Source organism: Sorex araneus, chromosome 2, assembly GCF_027595985.1.
Source record: "Sorex araneus isolate mSorAra2 chromosome 2, mSorAra2.pri, whole genome shotgun sequence".
Taxonomy (NCBI): domain Eukaryota; kingdom Metazoa; phylum Chordata; class Mammalia; order Eulipotyphla; family Soricidae; genus Sorex; species Sorex araneus.
Window position 1 is genome coordinate 332404487 of NC_073303.1, and position 24005 is coordinate 332428491.

Consider the following 24005-nt stretch of genomic DNA (forward strand, 5'->3'; position numbering starts at 1 on the left):
TGTTAATCCCTCATTTTTTTTTTATTAAATATCCTCATTTTCTAAAAATAAGTAACCAGAGCTTGTCAACGTTTCATAAGGTTGATTACTATAAAACCATTGCAAAGTTAAATGTACAAACCATAGTACATCAGAGACACAGTAATAAATGTATAATCATATGTACTATTATTGATCACAATTTATTTTTAAAGTCATGAAAAGCCAGCACAGTTCAGCTGACAAATACTTGATTGTACCCATGTCTCCATGGGATGTGGACAGCAGCACTGAGATACACGATGAGAGCAACACTCCTTTCCACCTTCCTGGCGACAATTGTTAGATAAGGCAGAGGATGGGCAGCTACTGATGGTGGTATAAACCATGCAAGAACAAGTAATAGAGTAATAGGTGTGCAATAAACATCTGATTGCTGAATCCTGGGCTAAAAAAGGCAGGGAGAAAAATTATCACAGCAGGTAATGGTCAAGAGGCATTTCAACACAATTACTCAGAAATAATGCAAGAAATGAGCATTTAAAAATGTTTTCCTGCCATCTTTATACAGGGCAGCACAATCCAAAAGCAATTTTCCTAATTTTTCAGGTTGATATAGAGTGGTCTGCTTCCACCCTCTTTTGTCCCACATGATGGGGAAACGTAAAACCACTTAAATATCTTCCCCAGAGCCCTGGATTATAGAAGAGATCGACAAAAACATTTATTTCACACCTAAGCATAAATAGCTAAAATGAAGATTACTGTTCACTTTCCTCTTCCATGACTTCCACTCTTCGAGGCCCATAGAGCAGAACATAAGCTATATGCCAGTCTCCACCACCAGAGAGCCGCAAGATATCTTCCGGTGTCACGATGCTGACCTTATCATCGTCAAACTTAATCCATTCATCTAAAGAGAGAAGTGAATGAATACATATCACATGATTTCAAAGGTCAATTTCCATAAGTTTCTGTGTACATTTGCTAAATGAAAGTTGAACAATTAAGTTTTATTACACTTAGTTTCATGGCCCATACTACTATACCTACAGTTCTCAAAGTATGATTCCAGAGCCATAAAGGTTTCAGAGGGTTCAGGATGTTGTAACTATTTTTACAACATTACTAAAATACTGTCTTTTCCCCGTCATGCTCTATACAGTTTGAAATTTCCCCTCTCGATATGTTTGAAAATCACAGAGTGCAGTAAGGAGAATCCAACTCTATTAAACCAAACCAAACTTGAAAATAAGATCTAATAGCACCTTTTTGGGTCTGTTTCATTTGGGGGCCACACCCAGTAGTTCTCAGAGCTTACTCCTGGCTCTGTGCTTAGGAAACACTTCTGAGCAAATTTGGGGAGCCTGAGTTGCCAGGTATCAAACCTGGTTCAGCCGCATGTTAAGATATGCACCCTAGGGGCTGGAGCGATAGCACAGCAGGTAGGGTATTTGCCTTGCACGCAGGTTCGATTCCCAGCATCCCATATGGTCCCCTGAACATTGCAAGGAGTAATTCCTGAGTGCAAAGCCAAGAGTAACCCCTGTGTATCGCCAGGTGTGACTCAAAGAGGAAAAAAAACAAACGGTATTTGACCTGCTGTGCTTCTCCCCAACATTTTTTCCAGCACTTTCTTATTTTAATATGTTTTGGAAAATATTTCTATTTTTAATGTTAATGAGTTTATTACTATAAGTTTTAAATGAATTATTTTAATATATAAGCAGTACTATTTAAGAGGTAAAAAGCTCATGAATAAAAGCCTTTTTTGGAAATTAATAATTAACAATGTTAACTAAGGCCAAATATTTTCAGAACCACTGTGCTATAAATTTTAATTTATAAATTTTAATTCAGTATAAAAATTTATACTGAATAGGAGTCAGGAATGTATAGAGCACATGCTTCACATGATAGTTGGCACCACAAAAGACTTTATATTAAACAACTTAAAACAGTATGTAACAATGGAAAAAACAGTATTTTACCTTGTTTCCTTTTCACCCATGATACATAATGACCTGAAGAACTAGACCTTCCCTGGTGTGTCAGTACAGCTTGTAAGTCATAGTAGCCACAATTATTGGATCCAATGTCTAAAGAAATCCAATTATGTGAGATAAATGAGTAGACATGTACCTTCTCAAGCTAGGGAATAAGCAAAAACAATTTCTAAATTTCTACAGAAGCAACACTTATTAGAAGCCAATAAGATATTAGTATTCAATTAAAAAACACTTCTTAAAAGATAATAAGGAAGTATAATTATCATTCACATTTTCGTCACTGAAGGAATAATTTGCATACCATATAATGCAAATTATACAAGAAACAAGGCCTTTCAACTTAAGCAAGATAGTGATTTTGCCTTTACAAAAAAATAAATAACTCACAATTGAAATAGATTTCACTTACCATCAGCAAAAGAAAAGGGTTCATACTTAACTTCTTTCTGGGGACTACTTTTTCTGTCACTCTGAGGAAGAAAAGTTTTTAATTTTAAATCATAATATTGAAAATAAAATGTAAATTCTCAGTATGTATTCAATTCCAGAAATAAGTTACTATCTATAGAGCTAAACACTTAAGCAAAAAATTCAGACAATAGTAATACAAGAATTTTTAGTGGGAACTCCCTGCCTTAACCCAGAAATAGTCTGTTAAGAAAAAGCTACATAAATCTCTTGAAAGCATAGGTAGTGAAAACAATGCCAGAAGCTTAAAGACAGCAGACATGGGAACAGGTCAAAGATCCTACAACCAAAAATTTTTAAAAAGGCAATTAGGTCGACCATTTGTAAATAGAGTATCTAAAACATATTTAGGGGCTGGAGCGATAGCATAGCGGGTAGGGCATTTGCCTTGCATGCAGTCTACCCAGGTTCAATCCCCGGCATCTCATATGGTTCCCCAAGCACTACCAGGAATAATTCCTGAGTGCAGAGCCAGGAGTAATGCCAGAGCTTCGCTTAGTGTGACCCAAAACGCAAAAAAAGAAGTACAGGGTTGAAAAAAAAAAAAAAGCTGGAATTCCAAAAATGTCAAGTAGCCTACAATGTCACAAAGAAATAAAAAAGGGCCATCAAAAAATGGGGAGAGGAAATGAACAGAAACTAATAAGCCAATTTAGCTAAGTAGACAGTATTATATTAAAGTCAACTACTTGCTGGGTTGGAGGGAGAGAGAAAGGAAACACATTTGGTCCTCCAAGCTCCACCAGGAGCTCCACCTGAGCCCAGAACCAGGAGTAAGCCCTGAGTACCTAGGGTGTGGCTCAAAAAACAAAGGGGAAAAAAATTCAAGTGCTTGCACCAGTGTATGAATGATTTCTATATAAAAGTTTCATCCATTTTATTAGTAAATTAATAATACACAGTAATTGTTAAACACACTAAAGATTAAATTCTAGGATTAAAAAACCAATAATAAAAACATACTGTCTTTGGCTGTTGATTCACTTTTTTATCTTCTAGGTCCTTGAATTTTGATCGAAAAGAGACCATTTTTTCTTGAAGTTCTGGTGTACATAGTTCATACACATCCAACATAAGAGGAAATTTAACATCCTAAGTATACATCAAAAAGAAAAACAAATAGTTGAAACCCCTGACTTTTTTAAAGTAAAATTTTTAAATATTTATTTAAAATATTTAACTATCTTATTTAAATATTTAAAGCTATGGGAGTAGCCAGAGCTATCAAAATTATATGATGAGAATTTCAGAAACATTAGACTAATTTCTGTGAGAATGAATACCTAAAACCTAGAGCAGAGTAAATTTAAAAATGAGATCCCTTACAACTTTTTATTATCTATTTATTTATTTTTGCTTTTTTTTTGGTCATACCTGGCTATGCACAGGGGTCACTCCTACCTCTGCACTCAGGAGTTATCCCTGGCAGTGCTCAGGGGACCATATGGGATGCTGGGAATTGAACCCGGGTCAGCCGCGTGCAAGGCAAACGCCCTACCCGCTGTGCTATCGCTCCAGCCCCTCTTACAACTTTTTAAATGGAATATAATTTTATACTGAAACAACATCTGAATTTATATTAGATAACTAATTTACAGTAAATAACTACATTTAACTTTCTCATATGATACTATATTTGAAAACGTACTATGGATTTTAGCTCAATAAGGAAGAGTTCTGTACAACTTCCCCAAAGACCAGGGCTCTGGACATGCAGCAGAGAGCTATGACAGATCAGTTAAACCATTAACTTGGGGCCAGAGCAACAGGGCAGCAGGTGACGCGCTTGCTGTCCACACAGCCGACCCGTGTTTGATCCCCAGCACCCCATGTTGTCCCCCAAGCACCACAGGAGTAATTCCTGAGTGCAGAACCAGGGATTGTAATCCCTGAGCATCGACAGGTGAGGCCCAAAACCTAAAAATAAATTAAATGAAATAAAATAAAACCATTAAGTCACAAGGCTGGAAACCAGTAATTTAACTCTGTTCTTTCACCCACTAGAATGTTATACTATCCTAGAATGTTATACTGTCCGCTACTGACTCCATCCCCAAACCCATCCCCAGATCAAATGACTGTTGATCATTTATTACTTTTTTAAGCAGTTTTAGAAATATCACAAGGAAAAAAGAGGAAGAAGGGCAGGAAAGAGGGGTACAGGAGGGGTGAGAGGAAGGGATGGAGGGAGGGAGGGAGGGAGAGAGAGCGAGAGGGAGAGAGGGGAAGAGAGAGAGAGAGAGGAAGAGAGGGAGAGAGAGACAGGGAGAGAGGGACAGAGAGGGAGAGAGTGAGAGAGCGAGAGCGAGAGGGAGAGAGGGAGAGAGCAAGAGAGCGAAAGGGAGAGAGAGAGGGAGAGGGAGAGAGGGAGAGAGATTGATTCCAGATGATCCCCAGATGAGGGGATGCAATACACCCTGATTCACTCTATCTTTTAGAGAACAGTATCTTGGAACATAACCTCTGGCGTTGCAAGTTGCCTGTGTAGTCGAGGGCAGTGTTTATGGGAGTAGAGGGCATCTATAAAAATCATCTGGAAATCTTTTGAAAAATGTAAGACTTCAGACCCCATTTGATCAGTTAACTCAGGGTGAGGAAAGAGTTACCAAGGCAGGACAACCACATGATTTAAAATTTTAAAGGACAATAGAAAATTAAAATACAATACACATTCTTGGTTTAAAATCACTTGTATGGGGCTGGAGTGATAGCACAGCGGGTAGGGCGTTTGCCTTGCACACGGCCGACCCGGGTTCAAATCCCAGCATCCCATATGGTCCCCTGAGCACCACCAGGGGTGATTCCTGAGTGCATGAGCCAGGAGTGACCCCTGTGCATTCCTGGGTGTGACCCAAAAAGCAAAAATAATAATAATAATAATAATAATAGAATAAGATAAATAAATAAGTAAATAAAATCACTTGTATAGTGTAATTTAAGGAATTAATTGCAATTTAAGGAAAGTTTACCTCTAAAGGAATTTTTAAAAGGCTTTGTTATAAATTTGGAATTGCCTTCAAATAGCATAGCATTTTATATGAAGCGCATTACTAACCTTAAGAACTTTAGCATTCACAGATTCCTTCTCTTTGTAAAAAAATCGAACCATCTGTATAGTTAAGTAAGCAGGTAGCCGGCTGATCTTGGACTGAAGAGAAAAAATAAATCATAGTGAAAGTCAAATGGCACACAAATGTTTAATTCTTTAGTTCGATAAAAAGGATGGGATGTGGGAGAAAGAGAACAGTGGGCATGGCACTTTCTTTGCAAGCGGCTGACTTGAGTTCAAACCTAAGCACCTTATGCTGTCCCTTAGTTCAAACCTTAGTTCAAACCTAAGTCCCCTGATGCTGCCAGGAGTAATCCCTGTGTTCAAAGCCAGGAATAAGCCCAGAGCATAGCCAGGTGTGACACAAAACAAGCAAAAAAATAAATAAAAAAGACTGGGCAACATAACATTAACTGCAAACCTTTAAATGAAATGAAACTCAACTTAGAAAGAAAGTACAACTTACAGATTTGATGTATAAAGCATTTCTTTGCAAGGTTGGAGACTGCTTAGTGATTTCTTCTTGAAGACGCTGAAAAAGACCAAACATTAGGCCAAAAATTCTTTCTACAACATAAAAACCTTTAATTCTCATAAAAATGAATACTAATCAAAATGTACAGTACAAAATGGGTTTCTACTAGGGGAAGTTAGACTGAATGAGAAGACTTTAACATATACTTTTAGGTTTGCTTTATTTTTTTGATTTTTAACAGCATCAAAGAACATACACTGGTATTACAATCTCAAAATATAATGCTTGAACTTTTTTAGTAATGACCCAACTCAGCATCTGGAAGGTTTTTGTTTCTTTCTTTAGTTTTTGGGCGATACCCAGCAGAGCTCAGGGTATCAGATCTGAACCTACTGTGAAATGTATGTGATGTGCTCAGCTCTTTTTGATGTCTACACAACCAAGTTTGAGAGTTTATACTCTGTTATAGAAGAAAGCCTTTTACAGTGTTCCTCATTTATGAAATTTCAGAATATTCATACAAAAAGTATTAAAAAAAAAAACACCTGGGGGCTGGAGCCATAGCACAGTTGGTTGGGAGTTTGCCTTGCACACGGCCAACCCAGGTTCAATTTCCAGTATCCCATATGGTCCCCTGAGAACCACCAGGAGTAATTTCTGAGCGCCGAGCCAGGAATAACCCCTGTGCATCGCCAGGTGTGACCCAAAAAGCAAAAAAAAAAAGAGAAAACTAAGGGTTAACGATCTAAGACAGAGGTAAGGTTCATTATCCTTGTTATCCTTAAGCACAGAGCCAGAGGTAAGCTCTGACCACCACAGCACAGGGTTCCCCCCCCCAAAAAAAAATCATGCTTTCTTATTTTATTATTTTGTTCTACATGCTTTCTTCTTTGTTTCATTATTTTGTTTTCTTTTTATGTGTCAGTATTTTCCAGAAACAGTCAATACTGGTTGATTTTAAAAAAGGAAACCTCTATTACTCTAATAAATGTAGGAAAAACTTTACAAAAAAACATCTTCAGCATCATGACTGCTTTACTATTTTCTTATACCCTGTGTAACATTAGGAAAGAGAGTAATCCCTTTGGGTATCATCTGTTAATGATGATAACGAAACCTACCTTTTAAGTGCGCCTGTTAGATTTACATGAGTTAATATGTAGGAAACTTGGAAAACTAACATATTCCACATTCAAGAAATATTAGCTATTATTTCTAACATCAAAAAAAAAAGAGTTTACACAAATGTTCTTGGCTTTAGGAATCTAACATATAAGAAAACAACCCAGGGGCTGGAGCAATAGCACAGTGGATAGGGCGTTTGCCTTGCACACGGTAGACCCGGGTTCAATTCCCAGCATCCCACATGGCCCCCCAAGCAGCGCCAGGAGTAATTCCCGAGTGCATGAGTCAGAAGTGCATTGCTGGGTGTGCATTGCTGGGTGTGTGCATTACCTGTGCTTTGCCGGGTGTGCCCAGAGGAGAGGAGAGGGGAGGGGAGGGGACACGAGGAGAGAGGAGAGGGAGTGAGGGGGAGGGAGGGAGGGGGAGAGAGGAAGGGGGAGAAAGGGAGGGGGAGAAAGGGGAGGAGAGGGGGAGAGGAGGAGAGAGGGAGGGGGAAAGAGGGGGAGAGAAGGAGAGAGGGAGGGGGAAAGAGGGGGAGAGAAGAGGAGAGAGGAAGAGGAGGGAGAGAGAGAAGCAAGCCCAGGGCTGAAGACAGTTCAATGGACTAAGTTGCAGGAAACCTTGGTGTTTCCTGGCACCATGTGGCCTGAGCACCAATTAGACCGAAAGAGGGAGAAAAAGGACAAAGGGGAAAGGGAGGGAAAGAAGGCCGGTAGACAGGCAGCTTACTGAGTTGGAAAAATAGCTCAAAGGGCTAGAGCACAAGTTTTGCCTACAGGAGCCCAGGGTTTTGAGCTACGGAGCACCACCAAGAGTCTCTGTGTGTGTATGTATGTATGTAATTCAAAGGCTGAACACGTTCTTTCCATGCAAGAGCATCTGGCTCAACCCCTGGCAATACATGGTCCTTGGAGCACTGAGCACCGTTGATTTCAATTCTGAACTGGGAGTAGACCCCATCTATAAGACTAGGTGTGGCACCCAAATCAGAACAAAATCAATCAAATTCATCGCATTATAGGGGCCAGAGCAATAGTACAGCAGGTTGAATGTTTTGCCTTGCACGCAGATTCGATCCCCAGCATCCCATATCGCCCCCTGAGCACTGCCAAGAGTATTGCCTGAGCCTTGCATGGTGTGCCTCCCAACACCAAAAAACAAAAAAAATTTCATCACATTACAAAAAGAATGAGAGTGGAGTTACTTTGAAACACTTAATCAGGTTTATTAAGAAGCAAAGAGGTAAAAAATATGGAGATAATTACTCAAGAATATTCAGAACAAATAATAAATCATCTAAAAAGATATCAAGACAATAAATACACCATAGCACACGTTTTTCCACAACAGATTCCCAAGCTCACTTGGCCTACTATCCCTTTTCAGGGAAAAAAAAATTTTGCTCCCCTGAAACTCTCCCTTCTTTAAGAAAACATTAAGTGCCCATAAGTACTATCACCCCCCACCCCCAAATCATTCAGCAAAGTTCCAAGTTAATCTTCCTGTTTGTTTTAAGGTAACACCCAGCAGTGTTCAGGAACTACTCCTGGCTTGGTGCAGGAAGGGCGCTTGGGGATTAGGGTGCTTAGAAAGGTGGTCTGTGGTGCTGGGGATCAAACTCAGGCTCCAATATGTCAAGCATGTACACCAGCCCTCCTGAGCATCACTCCAGTTCTGAAATTTTATAAAATTACATGTTCTGAAATTTTATAAAATTACAAAGAAAATCTGCCTGTCCATGTCAGAGCATTATACTCTAATTTACAATTAACCACTGTATTTCATGTTTGGCTACTCCAAAACCTGAATATCAAAATCTATTATAGGACTTGATGGTGAGCTAATACTTATATTCCTTAAAATGAACTTCTTGGAGCGCCCTTGGACTCCAAGCAGCCCACTGAACTAATTCCAGCATGGGAACGGAGACCCTACGCCGGGCTTCAACAGTGGAAGCCGGGCACTCCCCAATTTTTTTAACCTCTCTCTCAACCCCTTCCTCATGAGCACAGCACAGGTTCCACGGCTTTCTGAGCGCAAAAAGGAGACGCCGAGCCAGCTCTCTCTAGGTTTCTCCATCTTATGAGCAGCATAAAAGGGTAAAAGTTTGTAGTGATGTTATTTCTGGTTGTACTTTCCCTGGACTTTATACAGAAACCCAAAACCGCGCGGCCGCTGCTGCGGCTGCGCGACCTAATGTCATCTAAGCATCAGCAATATATAATGGTTCCTTTTTAACGGGTCGGACTTTGGGGGGAGAACCTAACAAGAATAGTAAGTCTTCTGCTGAAATATTGAAGGCAATCAAAGTGATAGCCATCTCTCCAGACTGAACTAAGCCATATCCCCACACTGGCTGAGAAGAAATATCCTTCTTTCTCGGGAAGAAACGCGGCGTGGCATTAACCATAGTATGATGTCCATTAAGCAAACACAGATCTGGTGGCGTGGGAATGGGATATAAGGGAAAAAATTATGTACATGGAACAGCGGGACGCTGGTGGAATCTCGAGCCGGAGCCGATACCAGCGCACTACATTTGGTTCCAGAAACTGCTTGCAGACATTCTACTAGACTATCAACTAAGCCAGAGCCCCACGCTGGCTGATGACGGGAAATAACCATCTTTTTCGGTTTTTTTCCCTTTGTCAGGCAGCGTGGCGATTACTAAACAGGCGTGAACTCGGTGGCGCAGGGCAAGGGGGAAAAAAGAAAAGTTATGTAACAAACAGCGGGACTTAATATCTCTACATTCTCAGCAATGGAGAAATATCAAATGCTTCCTTGGCAATAGGACTGTCTTTTTCTTTTTGGGGGGAAACCCCAGCAACAATAGTGAGTTATGTGTTGAAACATGGAATGTAATCAAGATAAAGCATAAACGAAGTGAAACTTATCACTTACAAGGGCGGGGACTGGGGGAGTGGGAGGGGGCGGTAGGTATACTGGGGTGGTTGGTGATGGAATATGGGCACTGGTGAAGGGAAGGGTGTTTGAGTATTGTATAACTGACATAATCCTGAGAACTATGTAACTCTCCACATGGTGATTCAATAAAACTAAAAAAAAAAAAATGAACTTGGGGCTGAAGAGATAGTACAGCAGATAGGGTATTTGCCTTGCACACAGCAGATACGGGTTCGATCTCTGGCACTCTATGTAGTTCGGGCAACACCAAGTGTAATTTCTGAGCAGAGTCAGAAGCCAGCCCTGAGCATCGTCAGGTGTGGTGCAAAAAAAAATCAACTTCTCTTAGGGTCAGGATGTACCTCAGTGGCATAGCACTTTCCCTGAACATATCAGGCCCTGAATTTGAGTCCCATCAGCAGAAAAATAAAAGTACTTTTCTTAACAGTCATTATACCAGATTAATACACAACTTTGGTATGATTTTTATTTCCTCCCCTCCTCTTTATAACTGCGCTGACCAAGCCCAGAGGCGGCATACATGCCTGGCAGTGGAGCATGCCAAAGGGGTATCAGGTTGTGGTGCTTGCACAATAGGCCACTGTGCTCATCAGAAATACACTCCTTTAGCTGAGGTTCTGGCAAACATGTATGTGAGCATTTGTATGTGTGTGGGGGGGAGTTGGGGAAGAGAGAGAGCGAGCGAGCATTTTTTGTGAGAGGAGCTCTTGAGCTACACCTGGCAGTACGCAGATTATTCCTGGCTCTGTACTCAGGGATCACTACTGGTGGGCCTCAGGGGACCAAGAGGAGCACTAGAGATTGAACCCGAGTTGGCATGCAAAGCAAGTGACCTATCTGCTATACTATCACTCCTGCCCCACATGTGAGCATTCTTAGTTGAGTCACACTGGGCATTAATGCAGTGCCCACACATGTGCTCACTAGGGGTCACTTTCTAGCCGCAGCACAGGCACCCCTTTCTGTGGTGCTTACACACAGCTGGCTGTAGTGTATCCAGAAACTGCTTGCAGCTCTGGGGTGCACAGACATGTTCAGCAAGTGTGAAACTGGGGATTTGAACTGATGACCCTATTCTTGCAAGGACACCACTCTTTGCTTCTGTGTCTCACAAACTTCTTTCATGTGTTTGTTTGGCACCTTCCTTAATATATACATTGTATACTTTAACTCAGAAATCACGCCAACCACATTCTATCTCATCCCCAAAATAAAAAAAAAATCTCATTTTCTACGTAAGGTTTATCACAATTTCTTATAGCACTAACCAACTCAGAATGATGCCAAAAGGGCATTTCAAAAGGCAAAATCACCAACAAAAATGCAACAATGTGGCATATTTATAGTGCAAAAAGGATATTTGCTTTTAATATGAACTAAAAGAACACACTATTGTGAGTCTTTTCGCACCCTGACTGGCAGTGTAGCCGGCTACTCTGAAGAGCCTGCCAGTCCTAAGACCATCAAAGCGGAGCTCCCTAGACAGGACAGGATGTAAGGCACTTACATGTTACAAGGCCAACCCCAGTTTAACCCCCAGCACCATATGTGGTTCCCCAAGCACTCCTGGAGTGATTCCTCAGCATAGAACCAGTAATAACCGAGTACATCCAGGTGTGGACCAAAAACAAAACAAAACAAAGACCATAAAAGTAGTGGGATTGGAGCGATAGTACAGCAGGTAGGGTGTTTGTCTTACAAGCAGCCAGCCCAGGTTCGATCCTCTGCATCCCATATGGTCCCCCAAGCACCGCCAGGAGTAATTTCTGAGTGCAGAGGCAGGAGTAACCCCTGAGCATCACTGGGTGTGACCCAAAAAGAAAACAAAATAAAATAAAACAAAAGTACAAGTACTGATGCTGGGTTACAAATAAACTTAAGCACATTCACAAATACAAAAAGAATACAAGAATAATGACAAAGCTGTTCTTACCAATTTAAGCCCTGTAAAAAGGTACTTGACTTCCTGATTGATGAAGCAGCTGAGCTGAAGCTGATTCTCCTTTCCTTTAGTGACCTCCTCTTCCTCAGATTCGGTACACTTCATACTTTGCAAAATATGATAAGGAATATGCAAAGGATATGGATTCGATACACAATTCTGAATAAATTATCCTAATGCTATCAACTTTAATAGCTTTCTTGCTGTTATTTAAATCACTTTATTAGTGTCCCAATATCCAACTCAACATATTTACAAATATTCATCCAGAACCAAAGTGATAGAAGAGCGGGGAGAGCCTATGTTTGATCTTCAGCATCCCATATGGTTCCCTGAGCACTGCTAGGAGTGATCCCTGAGTGTAGAGCCAGGAGTAAGCCCTGAGCATCGCCAGGTGTGGCCCCAAAACAAAAAAAGTATATTCATCCAGAGGCAAGGGATACAGTTCAAGGAGTTAAGTCACATGCACACAGGCAGGTTTAATACCTAGTAACAATGGAAAAGACCCCAGAACACCAAACCAGAAGCAACCCAAATACCAGAAAAAAAAAAAAAGCTAAGTATAAATTGATATTCAGTATGGTCTTAATAACTCAAAAGTACGTAAGCAAAAATCTTCTCCTAAGTTTCTATTCATGACCTAGCAAATAGAGGTTGCCTAAAATTCATCTTATCAATTGGCAAAATCTTATATACATAATTGACTTTGGATATATTATTTTTCATAAAATTAAATATTTAAAGTAAATTAACTAGGCAGACTGCTAAAGATGTTTTTATAAATTATTCATGAATTATATATCTATCTAAACTTTAAGATCATTCCAATGGGTATATTTTCCCAAATTCCTAATTACTACTTTTAGGCAAAACAACTTCCGAAAAAAATTTCATTTCATTTATAACCCACCAATATGTCAACTCATAAACTCAATTCACTTGAAGCATGAATATTTGAAGATAAGGATACGTAGTTTCAAATTCAACTCCGAAGAACTGATCAATTAAACTTTTCTTTTTCGAAGGTGTTGATGCTGCTGCAGATGAATCTGTCTACAAATATCAACATGAAATAAATGTTCCAATTTTACTTTTTACAGGTATTAGTGTATGTTTTTTTGTTTGCTTGTTTTTGGGTCACATCCAGCAATGCACAGGGATTACTCCTGGCTCTGCACACAGGAATTACTCCTGGCGGTGCTCAGGGGGACCATATGGGATGCTGGGATTTGAATCTGGGTCAGCCGCATGTAAGGCAAACGCCCTATCCGCTGTGCTCCAGCCCCGACATTCGTGTATATTTCCTATCAGCAGTCCATGTTAGTAATACATCTTAAAGCTTTCAAAAACTGGGCTGGAGAAGGATGTGGGTAAGAGTTTGCCTTACAGATGGCAGACCCAGGTTGGTTCCCGGCATCCCATATGGTTCTCCAAGCACCACTACAAGTTATTACAAAGTGCAGAGGCAGGAATTACTCCTGAGCATCACCAGGTGCAACCCCAAAACAAAAGCAAATAAATATGGTGTGTGTGTGTGTGTGTGTGTATTGTGTCTGTGTGTTTGTGTGCGTGTGTGTAAAAATAAAGCTTTCAAAACTAATCCTTGGAGCCAGAGAGACAGTATAGGGCTAAGGTGTTTGCTTAAACCTGCATGAAGCCAATCCCTGTTGGATTTCCAACACTATGTAAGGTTCATCTGGCATTACCAGGAGCAAGCCCCATGTACAAAGCCAGGAATAAGTAGCTCCTTTAACTGCTGGGCTTGGCCCTCAATTTATTTTTTTTGAAATTTATTTTTTACAGAAATTGTTTTCTGTAAAATTTTTCTACTATACAGAAGATTACAGATATTAAACATTATCAATTAAGTTCCACAGCCAATATACTGAGTTCAAATGTCTTCAAATTACAACTAGAGACTAAACATTAAAAGTACTCTAGCTTTGGGGCTGGAGTGATAGCACAGCAGGTAGGGCGTTTGCCTTGCACGCAGCCGACCCGGGTTCAAATCCCAGCATCCCATATGGTCCCCTGAGCACCACCAGGGTGATTCCTGAGTGCATGAGCCAGGAGTGACCCCTGTGCATCGCTGGGTGTGACCCAAAAAAAAGAAAAAAAAAAGTACTCTAGCTTTTAAGAGAAATTTATTTAAAGAAGAGGTGAAGGGGTGGAGAGAATCAAGGTAAAGTCCATAATAAAAGCAGTTTTCAGTTACCTCTTTAACAGAATCATCCTCTATGGCTTCCAATTTCTGTTGTAATACTCTCATCATTTGTATCCAACATTCATTAGCATCCTGTAATTTAAAAAATTAACATAATAAAACTGTCTGGTCATAAATCTTTCAGGACATGGGACAATCTCACTTATCTGTGGTATACAGAATAATTGGGTGAGGAAATGTAACATAGAAAAGAGAGGCTGCCTAGATCACCCTGCACCCCAGAGTTTATGGAGGAAGAAGACAAAGAAGGGAAGAAATCAAGAGGAGAGGGAAGATGATGAGGAAGAAAACTACTGGGCAAACAGGGCTTGGGATTTCGTTACACTGACATGAGAGAGGGGTATAGCTATATATCCAAATGGCAGACTCAGTAGCACTGAAAACATGACACTAAGGTGCAACCATCAAACTCTGCCAGGCGGGATGGAGAATGGGAGCACTGGTGGAGAGAAGCTAACACTGGTGGTTAGGATCGGTGTTGAAATATTATATGCGATAGTACAGCAGGTAGGGCATTTGCCTTGCACACAGCCAGCATGGGTTCAATCCCTGGCACCCCAAACACTGCCAGGAGTAATTCCTGAGTGCAGAGCCAAGAGTAAACCCTGAGCATCACTGGGTGACTCCCCTGCAAAAAGAAAAAATATATATATATGTGTGTATATATATGTATATATATATACACATATACATATATATATATGCCTAAAACTCAACTACTGATTACTGTAAATCACAGTTCTATAATTAAATGAAAAAAATTTTTTGGAAAAATTATTATTTTTTAAAAATATCTTTTCAGGGCCAGAGAGACAATATAGGGGGTTAAAGTGCAACCCCTGTATTGAGCCAACCCAGATTCAATTCTGGCACAACATGGTCCCAAGTCTCCTGAGGTACCGAGCTGGAGGCCCTGAGCACATGAGCAGTGTTGGTTATCCCCAGCACCACCGTGTCCTCAACCAACAGATTCTCAGGCACCTGCATTCCATGAACAAAACAAAACAAATCCAGAATACAGGTAGGCAAAATATCACAAATTCATGCTTGAAGGGAGAAAAGGCAATATGGGAATGTGATTAGAAAAAAGTTAACATGCTATTTCAACAGGATGCCTGACAACCTCCTTAAAATTTCAGCAAGAAAAATTGAAGGAAACATGCCATGATAACTGGAGGGTTTCAGAACAGAAAAAAAGCCAGTTTCTCTAGAGATATTAAAGAATGAAAAAGCACATGATAAGTTCACAGAGGAAGTTAGGAGCTAAGTAATTTAGGATTAAATAGAAAACCCCTGAAGGTGACATTGGTGGTGGGAAATGTAAACTGGTGAAGGGATGGGTGCTGGAATACTTTATGACTGAAACCCAATCATGAACAACTTTGTAACTCTAAATCTCACAGTGATTCAATAATAAACGAATGAAACAAAAAGAAAATATATTTATTTTGGTTTGGCTTTCTGATGACTCTCAGGAGTTACTCCTGGTTCTGCACTCAGGAATTACTTGATTATTCCTGGTTCGACACTCAGGAATTGTTCCTCGGAGTGCTCAAGGAACTATATGAGATACCGGGGATTAAACCTCAGACAGCCGAGAGCACGGCAAGCACCCTATCCACTTTAATATTGCCCTGCTCCCTCTTACATTTTTTGAAAGACTCTGGGGACTGAAGATGAAAAAGCAATAATCAGTGTGAAGCAGGAAGGACTGCTATTCTTTTATATGTAATCCAATAAATGTATTTGTAGGAAACAAACTTAACAGTTACAACAAAACCAGAGACCATCCCTCTAATTACCTGCTGAAGATACTGTCCTTGTTCACCCTTTTCTGCAAACTGTGGGAAAGCCATGTGCAAGAACTGCAGCAGAATAATAGGCGGAATACTAGAAGAAGTTTTATCCATGGAATCAAACAAATCTCTAAGGGCTTAAAAGCAAACATTCCATTAGTAAAACCATAACATACATACGTGTGTGTGTGTGTGTGTATATATATGTATACACATACACACACACATATATGTGTGTGTATATGTATATGATATATATATACAGCACTGTATCACTGTCATCCCATTGTTCATTGATTTGTGTGAGCGGGCACCAGTAACGTCTCCAAGTGAGACTTGCTGTTACTGTTTTTGACATATCAAATAGCTTGCCAGGCTCTGCCGTGCAGGAGGGATACTCTAGGTAGCTTGCTGGGCTCTCCAAGAGGGACGGAGGAATCGAACTGGGCTTGGCCGCGTGCAAGGCAAACACCCTACCCACTGTGCAATCGCTCCAGTGCATATATATACATATATATACACACACATATATGAAAATTTATTTTCAATTGAATTACAGTGAGACAGTTACAAAGCTGTTAATGATTGGGTTTCAGTCATACAATGTTCCAACACCCATCGCTTCACCAGAGTACATTTTCCACCACCATGTCCCCAGTTCCCTTCCTGCTCCCTCCACTACCCCCCTCCCCCGACTCTATGGCATGGCAGGCTCTCAAATATCTCTCTATCTCTGCTCTCTTCTCTTTCCTCTCTCTTTTCTCTCTCCTCTCTCCTCCTCCTCCATCTCTTTTCTCTCCTCTCTCCTCCCCTCCCTCTTTCGGTGTTATGGTTTGCAATGCAGATATTAAGTATATCCCTTTACCTAATTTCAATGCTCAGTTCTTGTCCAGGGTGATCACTTCCAGCTATTACTATCATACTGATCCCGTTCTATCCTAACTGCCCTTCGCCCCAGACACACTTGTAACAAGCTCCTAACCATTGATTGAAACACATTAATACATTAATAAATCACCAGTTAATACAAACATAAACCTGTTTGATTATTTTTAGGTAAATCAATCCTTTTACAATTTTTTAATTCTTACTAAGATTTGTCTTGCATATGTGAGGCCCTGGATTTAAATACTGACCTGCAGTAATATATTGTGCTGAAGCCATTTCCCCTGAAGCTCTCAAGGCACCTGCATACCTAAGAACATTAAAGCAGAATTAATAAGATTCAGTTTATTCTAAAATACATATGACTGAAATACATGACAAGACTTCTTATACCCTCACCACAAATTTATCAGAGCTGTTACCATCTTTTAATTTTCTTCTACTTTTAAGAATAATATTGGCAAAAGAGAATCACTAAGAAAAATAGGTGAGTTAGGTCCTGTAAGACACTACAGTGGGTAGGGTCCTAGTTTTGCACACGGTTAACCCAAGTTCAATTCCCAGCACCACATCTGATAATATAAATCCCACCAGAAGTGATCCCCAAGGCCAGAGAGATAGTACAGCAGATAGGACGTTAGCCTTGCAGGGGGATGACCTGGGTTTGATCCCCACAGAATCCTTTATGGCCCCCTGAGCACCACCAGGAGTTACTCCTGAGCATCACTGGGTGTGGGCTCCCCAAAAGAGAAGTGATCCATGAACAAAGAACCAAGAGTAGCCCCTGAACACAGCAAGGCGGGCCTAATTCTCTTTATTCTCACCCCACAAAAAAAAAAAAAAAAAATTTTTTCAGACTTACCTTTTAAGGGCATCTTTGAGTTCAGGCACAGAACGAATGCACTGAACTGTAGCATTCATGTAACAAGTGTTACCAAGATTTGTCAATCCACATGGTAATTCCATCTAGGAAAAAAATTAAGCTACATCAAAATATTTCATTTTTATCCTGTTTGTACCATCATGAAAGCAAAATAGACATGGCCAGGATGACTAAATATAAAATATGGCATCAATGGGGGAAAAAAGATAAGACAAGGATATGGCCAACTGTTCCAGAGACTGCCTTTGTACCATTTAGACCTAGTCTAGATCCCAGGCACAGAAAGAAAAGGAAAAAAAAGAAAAGAAGAAAAAGAAATGAAAAAAAAAAAAAGATAAGAAGGGAAAGGGACGGGAAGGGAAGGGGAAGGGGAGAGGAGGGGAGGCCCAATGGCTGAATGAATGCTCTATAATTATAGGCAACCTAGGCTGATCCCTGGCATTAGGATCCCCAAGGACTAAAAGGGGAGTAATTCCCAAGCACTGCAGGGGTGGCCCTGAAAATGAAACATTAAATTTGAAAAAAGAGTGTGGGGTATATAATACAGCAGATAAGGAACTTGCCCTGCATGGACCAGACTCACACTGGATCTTGGCACTATATCCCTCGAGGCCTATCAGGAGTGACCCAAGTACAGGGCCAGGAGTAAGCCCTGAACACTGCCAGGTATAGTCCAAAAATCAACAAACAAAATAGCACCGTAGTACTGTCATCCTGTTGCTCATCAATTTGCTCGAGTGGACATCAGTAACATCTCCATTGGGAGACTTGTCGTTACTGTTTTTGGCACATCGAATAAACCATGGGGAGCTTGCCAGGCTCTGCCATGTGGGCAGGATACTCTCAGTAGCTTTCGGGGCTCTCCGAGACGGATGAAGGAATGGAACCCGGGTCAGCCGCGTGCAAGGCAAATGCCCTACCCGCTATGCTATCACTCCAGTCCCAACAAACAATATAATAATAATAATAAATTTAAGCAATTAAGGATAAAAACAGCACCACAGGACCTACGTACTGAACTCCTAGGCCAATTATCACAAGGGTTGAACATGTACCCCTAGAAAACTTTAAGGGCAGCAACATCCTCCACTAAATAAAGTAAAAGGATAACTGCCAGAAAAGAAGAAAATATTTACAAATATTTACAAAAAAAAAAGACTAGTATCCAGAAATAAAAATCATATGTACCATTGAAAACACAGGCAAAGATCCTGGACAGTTCTCCAAAGAAGAAATACAATGGCCAACAGCACATAAAAAGATACTCAGTATTGGGCTGGAGCAAAAGTACAGTGGGTGGGGCGTTTGCCTTGCATGTGGCTGACCCAGGTTCAATTCCCAGCATCCCATATGGTCCTCTGAGCACTGCCAGGGGTGATTATTCCTGAGTGCAGAGCGAGGAGTAACCCCTGTGCATTGCCAGGTGTGAACCAAAAAGCAAAACCAAAAAACTAAAAAAAAAAAAAAAAAGATACTCAATATCCCAGATCAATAAATAAATGCAAAAATGGAGCTGGAGCGATAGAACAGCAGGTGGAGTATTTGCATTATGCACAGCCAACCTGGGTTCAACCCCCAGCACCCCATAGGGTCCCCAAGCCCTGCTAGAAGTGATCCCTGAGCACAGAGCCAGGAGTCAGTACTGAGCACCGCCAGGCCCCAAACCCCTCCCCCCAAAAAAAGAAGCATTATGATAAGGTACTACTTCATACCCTTAAGATTGCTATAATCATAAGGCACTGGTAGACCTTTACAAGAAAAAAAAAATCCAATCTCATCAAAAATGGGGGGAAAAAATGAGCAGAAATTTCCTCAAAGAAATACAAATGGGGGGAGGGGCTGGAGCGACCGCATAGCGGGTTTGCCTTGCACGCGGCCGACCCGGGTTCGATTCCCAGCTGGCAGGAGTGATTCCTGAGTGCAGAGCCAGGAGTAACCCCTGTGCATTGCCAGGTGTGACCCAAAAAGAAAAAAAAAAAAAGAAATGAAACATTTTGTAATGGCCAAAAGCACATAATTTTATGCTCTACATCACTAATCATCAGAATGATACAAATCAAAACAATCAGTTATCATCCCACACCACAGTGACTCGCATGCATCAAAAAGAAGAAGACCAACTAATGCCGGCATGAATGCAAGGAGAAAGGGACTCATCTTTATTATTGGTAGGAACTCAGACTGGTCCAGCTTTTTGGAAAACAATATGGGCATTCCTCAAAAAGCTAGAATTGAGCTTCCATACAACCCAACAATGCTACTTCTGGGAACATATCCCAGGAGTCCACAAACACAGAGCAGTAACACTATCTGCACTTCTATGTTTGCTGCAGCACTATTTACAATAGCCAGAATGTGGAAACAACCTTAGTGCACAAGAACAGATGACTGGTTAAAGAAACTATGATACATCTACACAATGGAATACCATGCAGCTATTAAGAAAAATAGTTACAAACATCACTTAAAATGAATGGATGTGGAGAGTAGCAGCTGAGTAAAATAAGTCAGAAGAAGAGGGACAGACATAGAATGAGTGGACTCATTTGTGAGATACAAAAAACAATATGAGAGGCCGGAGCAATAGCACAGCGGGTAGGGCGTTTCCCTTGCATGCTATAGCCCCAAGTTTAAACCCCAGCATCCCATAATGTCTCCTGAACACCATCAGGAGTAATTCCTGAGTGCAGAGACAGGACTAATCCCTGAACACCAACTATGTGGCACCAAAACCAGTAATAATAATAATAAAATTTTAAAAATATACATGAGACTAATACCCAGGGACAGTACAAACAAGGGCCAGGAGGACTGGTCCACGGTTGGAAGCTTACCTCAAGTGCTAAGGGAGAAAGCAGTTAGGACAGATAAAGAAGAACTATGACAAAGAGTAAAGGAACAAACATGATAACCTCTCAATATCTGCACTGCAAAGCAAGGGGGGGGGCAGGGGAATGCCTGCCGTAGAGATAGGCTGGGGGGAGGTTGACGGGAGGGAAACTGGGGACATTCGTGGTTCTGGGAAATGTACATGGTGGAAGGATGGGTGTTAGAACACTGTATGACTGAAACCTGACCATGAACAGCTCTGTAACTATCTCGTGGTGACTCAGTAAAAAAAATATTTTTAATTAAAAAAGGATAGATATAATCAAAGACATAGTAACAAGATTGGCTCGGAGGTGGAATTTGAAACTACACTGATAAAATTGTAAAATGGTACAGCAATTTTGGAAAACAGGACTGAAGTTCCTCAAAATTCTATTAAATATAGTTATCATATACAAAAAAATCCATTCCTCAACAAGAGTAATGAGAATGCAAGCTAGAGAAATAGTACAGGGGTTAAGGCTGCCTGTCCAGCATGCAACTGATCCCAGTTTGATTCCCAGCACTGCATGATCCCGAAGAGTCCCAAGCACAGAGCCAGAAACAGCCCCCAAGATTGCCAGGCGGGACACAGTCCCTTCCCTTACCACCGCCTTCGCCCCCTCCCCCCCAAAAAAATCCTCAAGTGCACAAAAACTGGGGCCTAAATGTTCATAGCAACATTAGTCATTACAGGGGTCGGAGACATAGTATAGTGGGTAGGGTATTTGGCATGCATGTACCCAATCCAAGTTTGACCCTCAGTATCCTATACCACCAAAAGTAATTCCTGAGTGCAGAGCCAGGAGTAACACCCAGGCATTGTTAGATGTGAGCCAAAAACTGAAAAACAAACATTAAAAACTAATTAAAAAAAAATAGTACAGCTCAAAAGGAGAAAATAATTCAAATGTCCATTAACTGATGGATGAATTTTGAAGTAATGTGGCTTATCCATATAATAAAATAAAAAAGGGAATAAAGTACTGACACATGCTACAATGTGAATGTACTTAGAAAACATCATGCTAAGTAGAACAGTGCACTGCTACAAGCCCACATAGTATACGGTTTTGTTTATATTACATGTTCAAAAATAGGCAAAATGTCTAAGACAGAAAAGAAAGTAATGGTTGCCAATCACTGTATGTGGGAAAAGTGTGACTACTATTTAGTTTGAGGGATTTTTAGAGGGAAGAAAGTAAAATTAGATCGAGGTGATGGTTGCACAATCTTGTGAATATAATAAATACCTCTTAACTGTGACTATAAGGACCATAATTTCAAAAGGGTGATTTGTGGGTTGCAGAGACAGTACAAGAAGGTAGGTCAACTGCCTTGCATATGACCACAATAGCCAAACTCTGGTTTGAATCCCTGGGACCATGTATGGTTCCCTGAGTACATGCCCAGAGTCACTTCAGAGCACAGAGATCAAGCCCCTGAGTACTGCTGAGTGTGACCCAATTCCCCCATCCCTCAAAGGGGGGGTGTGTATGAACTAAATGCCCAATTTATGATTCATAATGCAAATTTGATATGCATTAAGTAGAAACTACTTCAAAATTTTCATTAAGGGATTCTGCTTCCCTTTTTCAGGGTATTATTCAATAATGTGACTATCAGGACTCGGGGTAAGCAGTATAGCACCTGTATTGCAGCCTTGCATGTGAGGGCCCAGATTCAATCTATAGCACCAACAGAAATAAGGTGGGGAAAGGGAGGTGAAGATGAGGTGGTAAAATAAAAGGGGACTTCCCAAAGGCCTGCCAGTCATGCCCGTGAACCACCTCAGGCGCCAAGCGGGCCATTATCCAGAGACTCATAAATAAATCTTAAAAGAGATCAACAAGCCAGATTCCTCTGGACCTGCACAAGGCTGAGTCGTCAGGGGTAACTAGGAGGGGGGTCAGGTGAGCCCACCGCCTGCCCAAACGAGGCCCAGCAGCTGAAAACTTCCACACTCCACAATTGTCGCCAAGCTCCTGGATGGACTGAGTCACTGCTTGAGCCTCACCCAGAAAAGAATCTGTTGAGAAACTTAGAGATGCGAGGTTTGTGACTGGACTCTCCAAGTTTTCACAGAGTCGGAATGGGCTATCTCCCATCTCCGTGTACTTCCATAAGACCCGACAGTCACGCACATGCCCCAACGCCCACTACCCAGTTAAAAATTGAACTCCAGCTATATCACCCCATTAAAAACTTTGACATCCTGGACTGCCTGGCCACATCTGTGGCTACACAGTATCTCAAACTCCACAACACTGATAAGCCTCCTGGTAGCACACCAGATTAAATGGGATGTAATGCAGAAGGCAACCAATCTCGATCAACAAAATATAAATTAATATGAGGCTTAACCTGTAACATCTTAGGGGCTGGAGCGATAGCACAGCGGGTAGGGCGTTTGCCTTGCACGCGGCCGACCCGGGTTCGAATCCCAGCATCCCATATGGTCCCCTGAGCACCGCCAGGGGTGATTCCTGAGTGCATGAGCCAGGAGTGACCCCTGTGCATCGCCGGGTGTGACCCAAAAAGCAAAAAAAAAAAAAAAAAAAACCTGTAACATCTTAATAATATACAATGGATTAATGGCTCCATGGTGAGATAGAACAATCTTCCCTAACTTTCTTCTAAGGAAACATTTTTTTCTCCTTCTCTTAGCAAACTATTTATAATAAACAACATAACGTAAATTTCTGAGGGCGTGTTATGGGGGCAGGCTTAAGGGGTGGTTGGGGAAATTGGATATAATGGGAGGTGCAATGGTTGGGATTGGTGTTCTAATACTGAGTATGCGTAACAAATCATCATGACCAACTATGTAAACCGCTGTGTTTATATAAAGTGTAAGGAGAAAATAAAACGCAAATTTTAAAAATGGGGGGAAAGGAGAATAAAACCTGATTACAGTTGTGTGGAGTCTGCACATTTGCACATTCTGCCTACATCTGTGTGGGTTTCTCTCTGCACGACACTTCCTCCCACATCCCGAGATGTGCGCTACAGGAACATGAGTGTCAAAGCTGTCCCAGGATGAGTAAGTGAGTGAGAGAGTAAGTGGGTGCGCTAATAAACGGTATCCTGTTCAGGGTTGTCTCCACCCTGCTCTGGGCTGCCACGACTGAATACTGCCACCTACAACTGTGAATTAAGTAAGCAAAGAATGAATGATACCAAATTATTATTCAATACTGCAAGTGTTTTGGCTCATTATTTAAGTTTGATGATGCTTTGTGACCAGATATGCTCTATAGGACTTACTGCCTGTTGACACCAATTAATCTACAGCAAAATTGGTTTTGTTTAACACTTTTTTTACAGTCAGTTTCCTAGAACCTACCAATGATGTTAAGTAAGGAAGTACTACA

At 41.0% G+C, this 24005-nt stretch overlaps 1 protein-coding gene across 2 annotated transcripts in view; it reads right to left on the bottom strand.

Moving 5' to 3' along the window:
• The window catches only part of USP14 (ubiquitin specific peptidase 14), a 37817-nt gene continuing 13812 nt past the window's right edge, over window positions 1-24005 (bottom strand). For both annotated transcript variants that reach the window (XM_055125315.1, XM_055125316.1), the window contains exons 5-16: window positions 17743-17846; window positions 17132-17190; window positions 16002-16132; window positions 14191-14271; window positions 12946-13028; window positions 11967-12081; window positions 5972-6037; window positions 5512-5604; window positions 3420-3548; window positions 2398-2458; window positions 1971-2078; window positions 1-892 (exon numbers count right to left, since the gene is read on the bottom strand). In XM_055125315.1, the coding sequence (XP_054981290.1) occupies window positions 741-892; window positions 1971-2078; window positions 2398-2458; window positions 3420-3548; window positions 5512-5604; window positions 5972-6037; window positions 11967-12081; window positions 12946-13028; window positions 14191-14271; window positions 16002-16132; window positions 17132-17190; window positions 17743-17846 (1182 nt within the window). In that variant the 3' untranslated portion in view covers window positions 1-740. The remainder of the gene's footprint in view (window positions 893-1970; window positions 2079-2397; window positions 2459-3419; window positions 3549-5511; window positions 5605-5971; window positions 6038-11966; window positions 12082-12945; window positions 13029-14190; window positions 14272-16001; window positions 16133-17131; window positions 17191-17742; window positions 17847-24005) is intronic.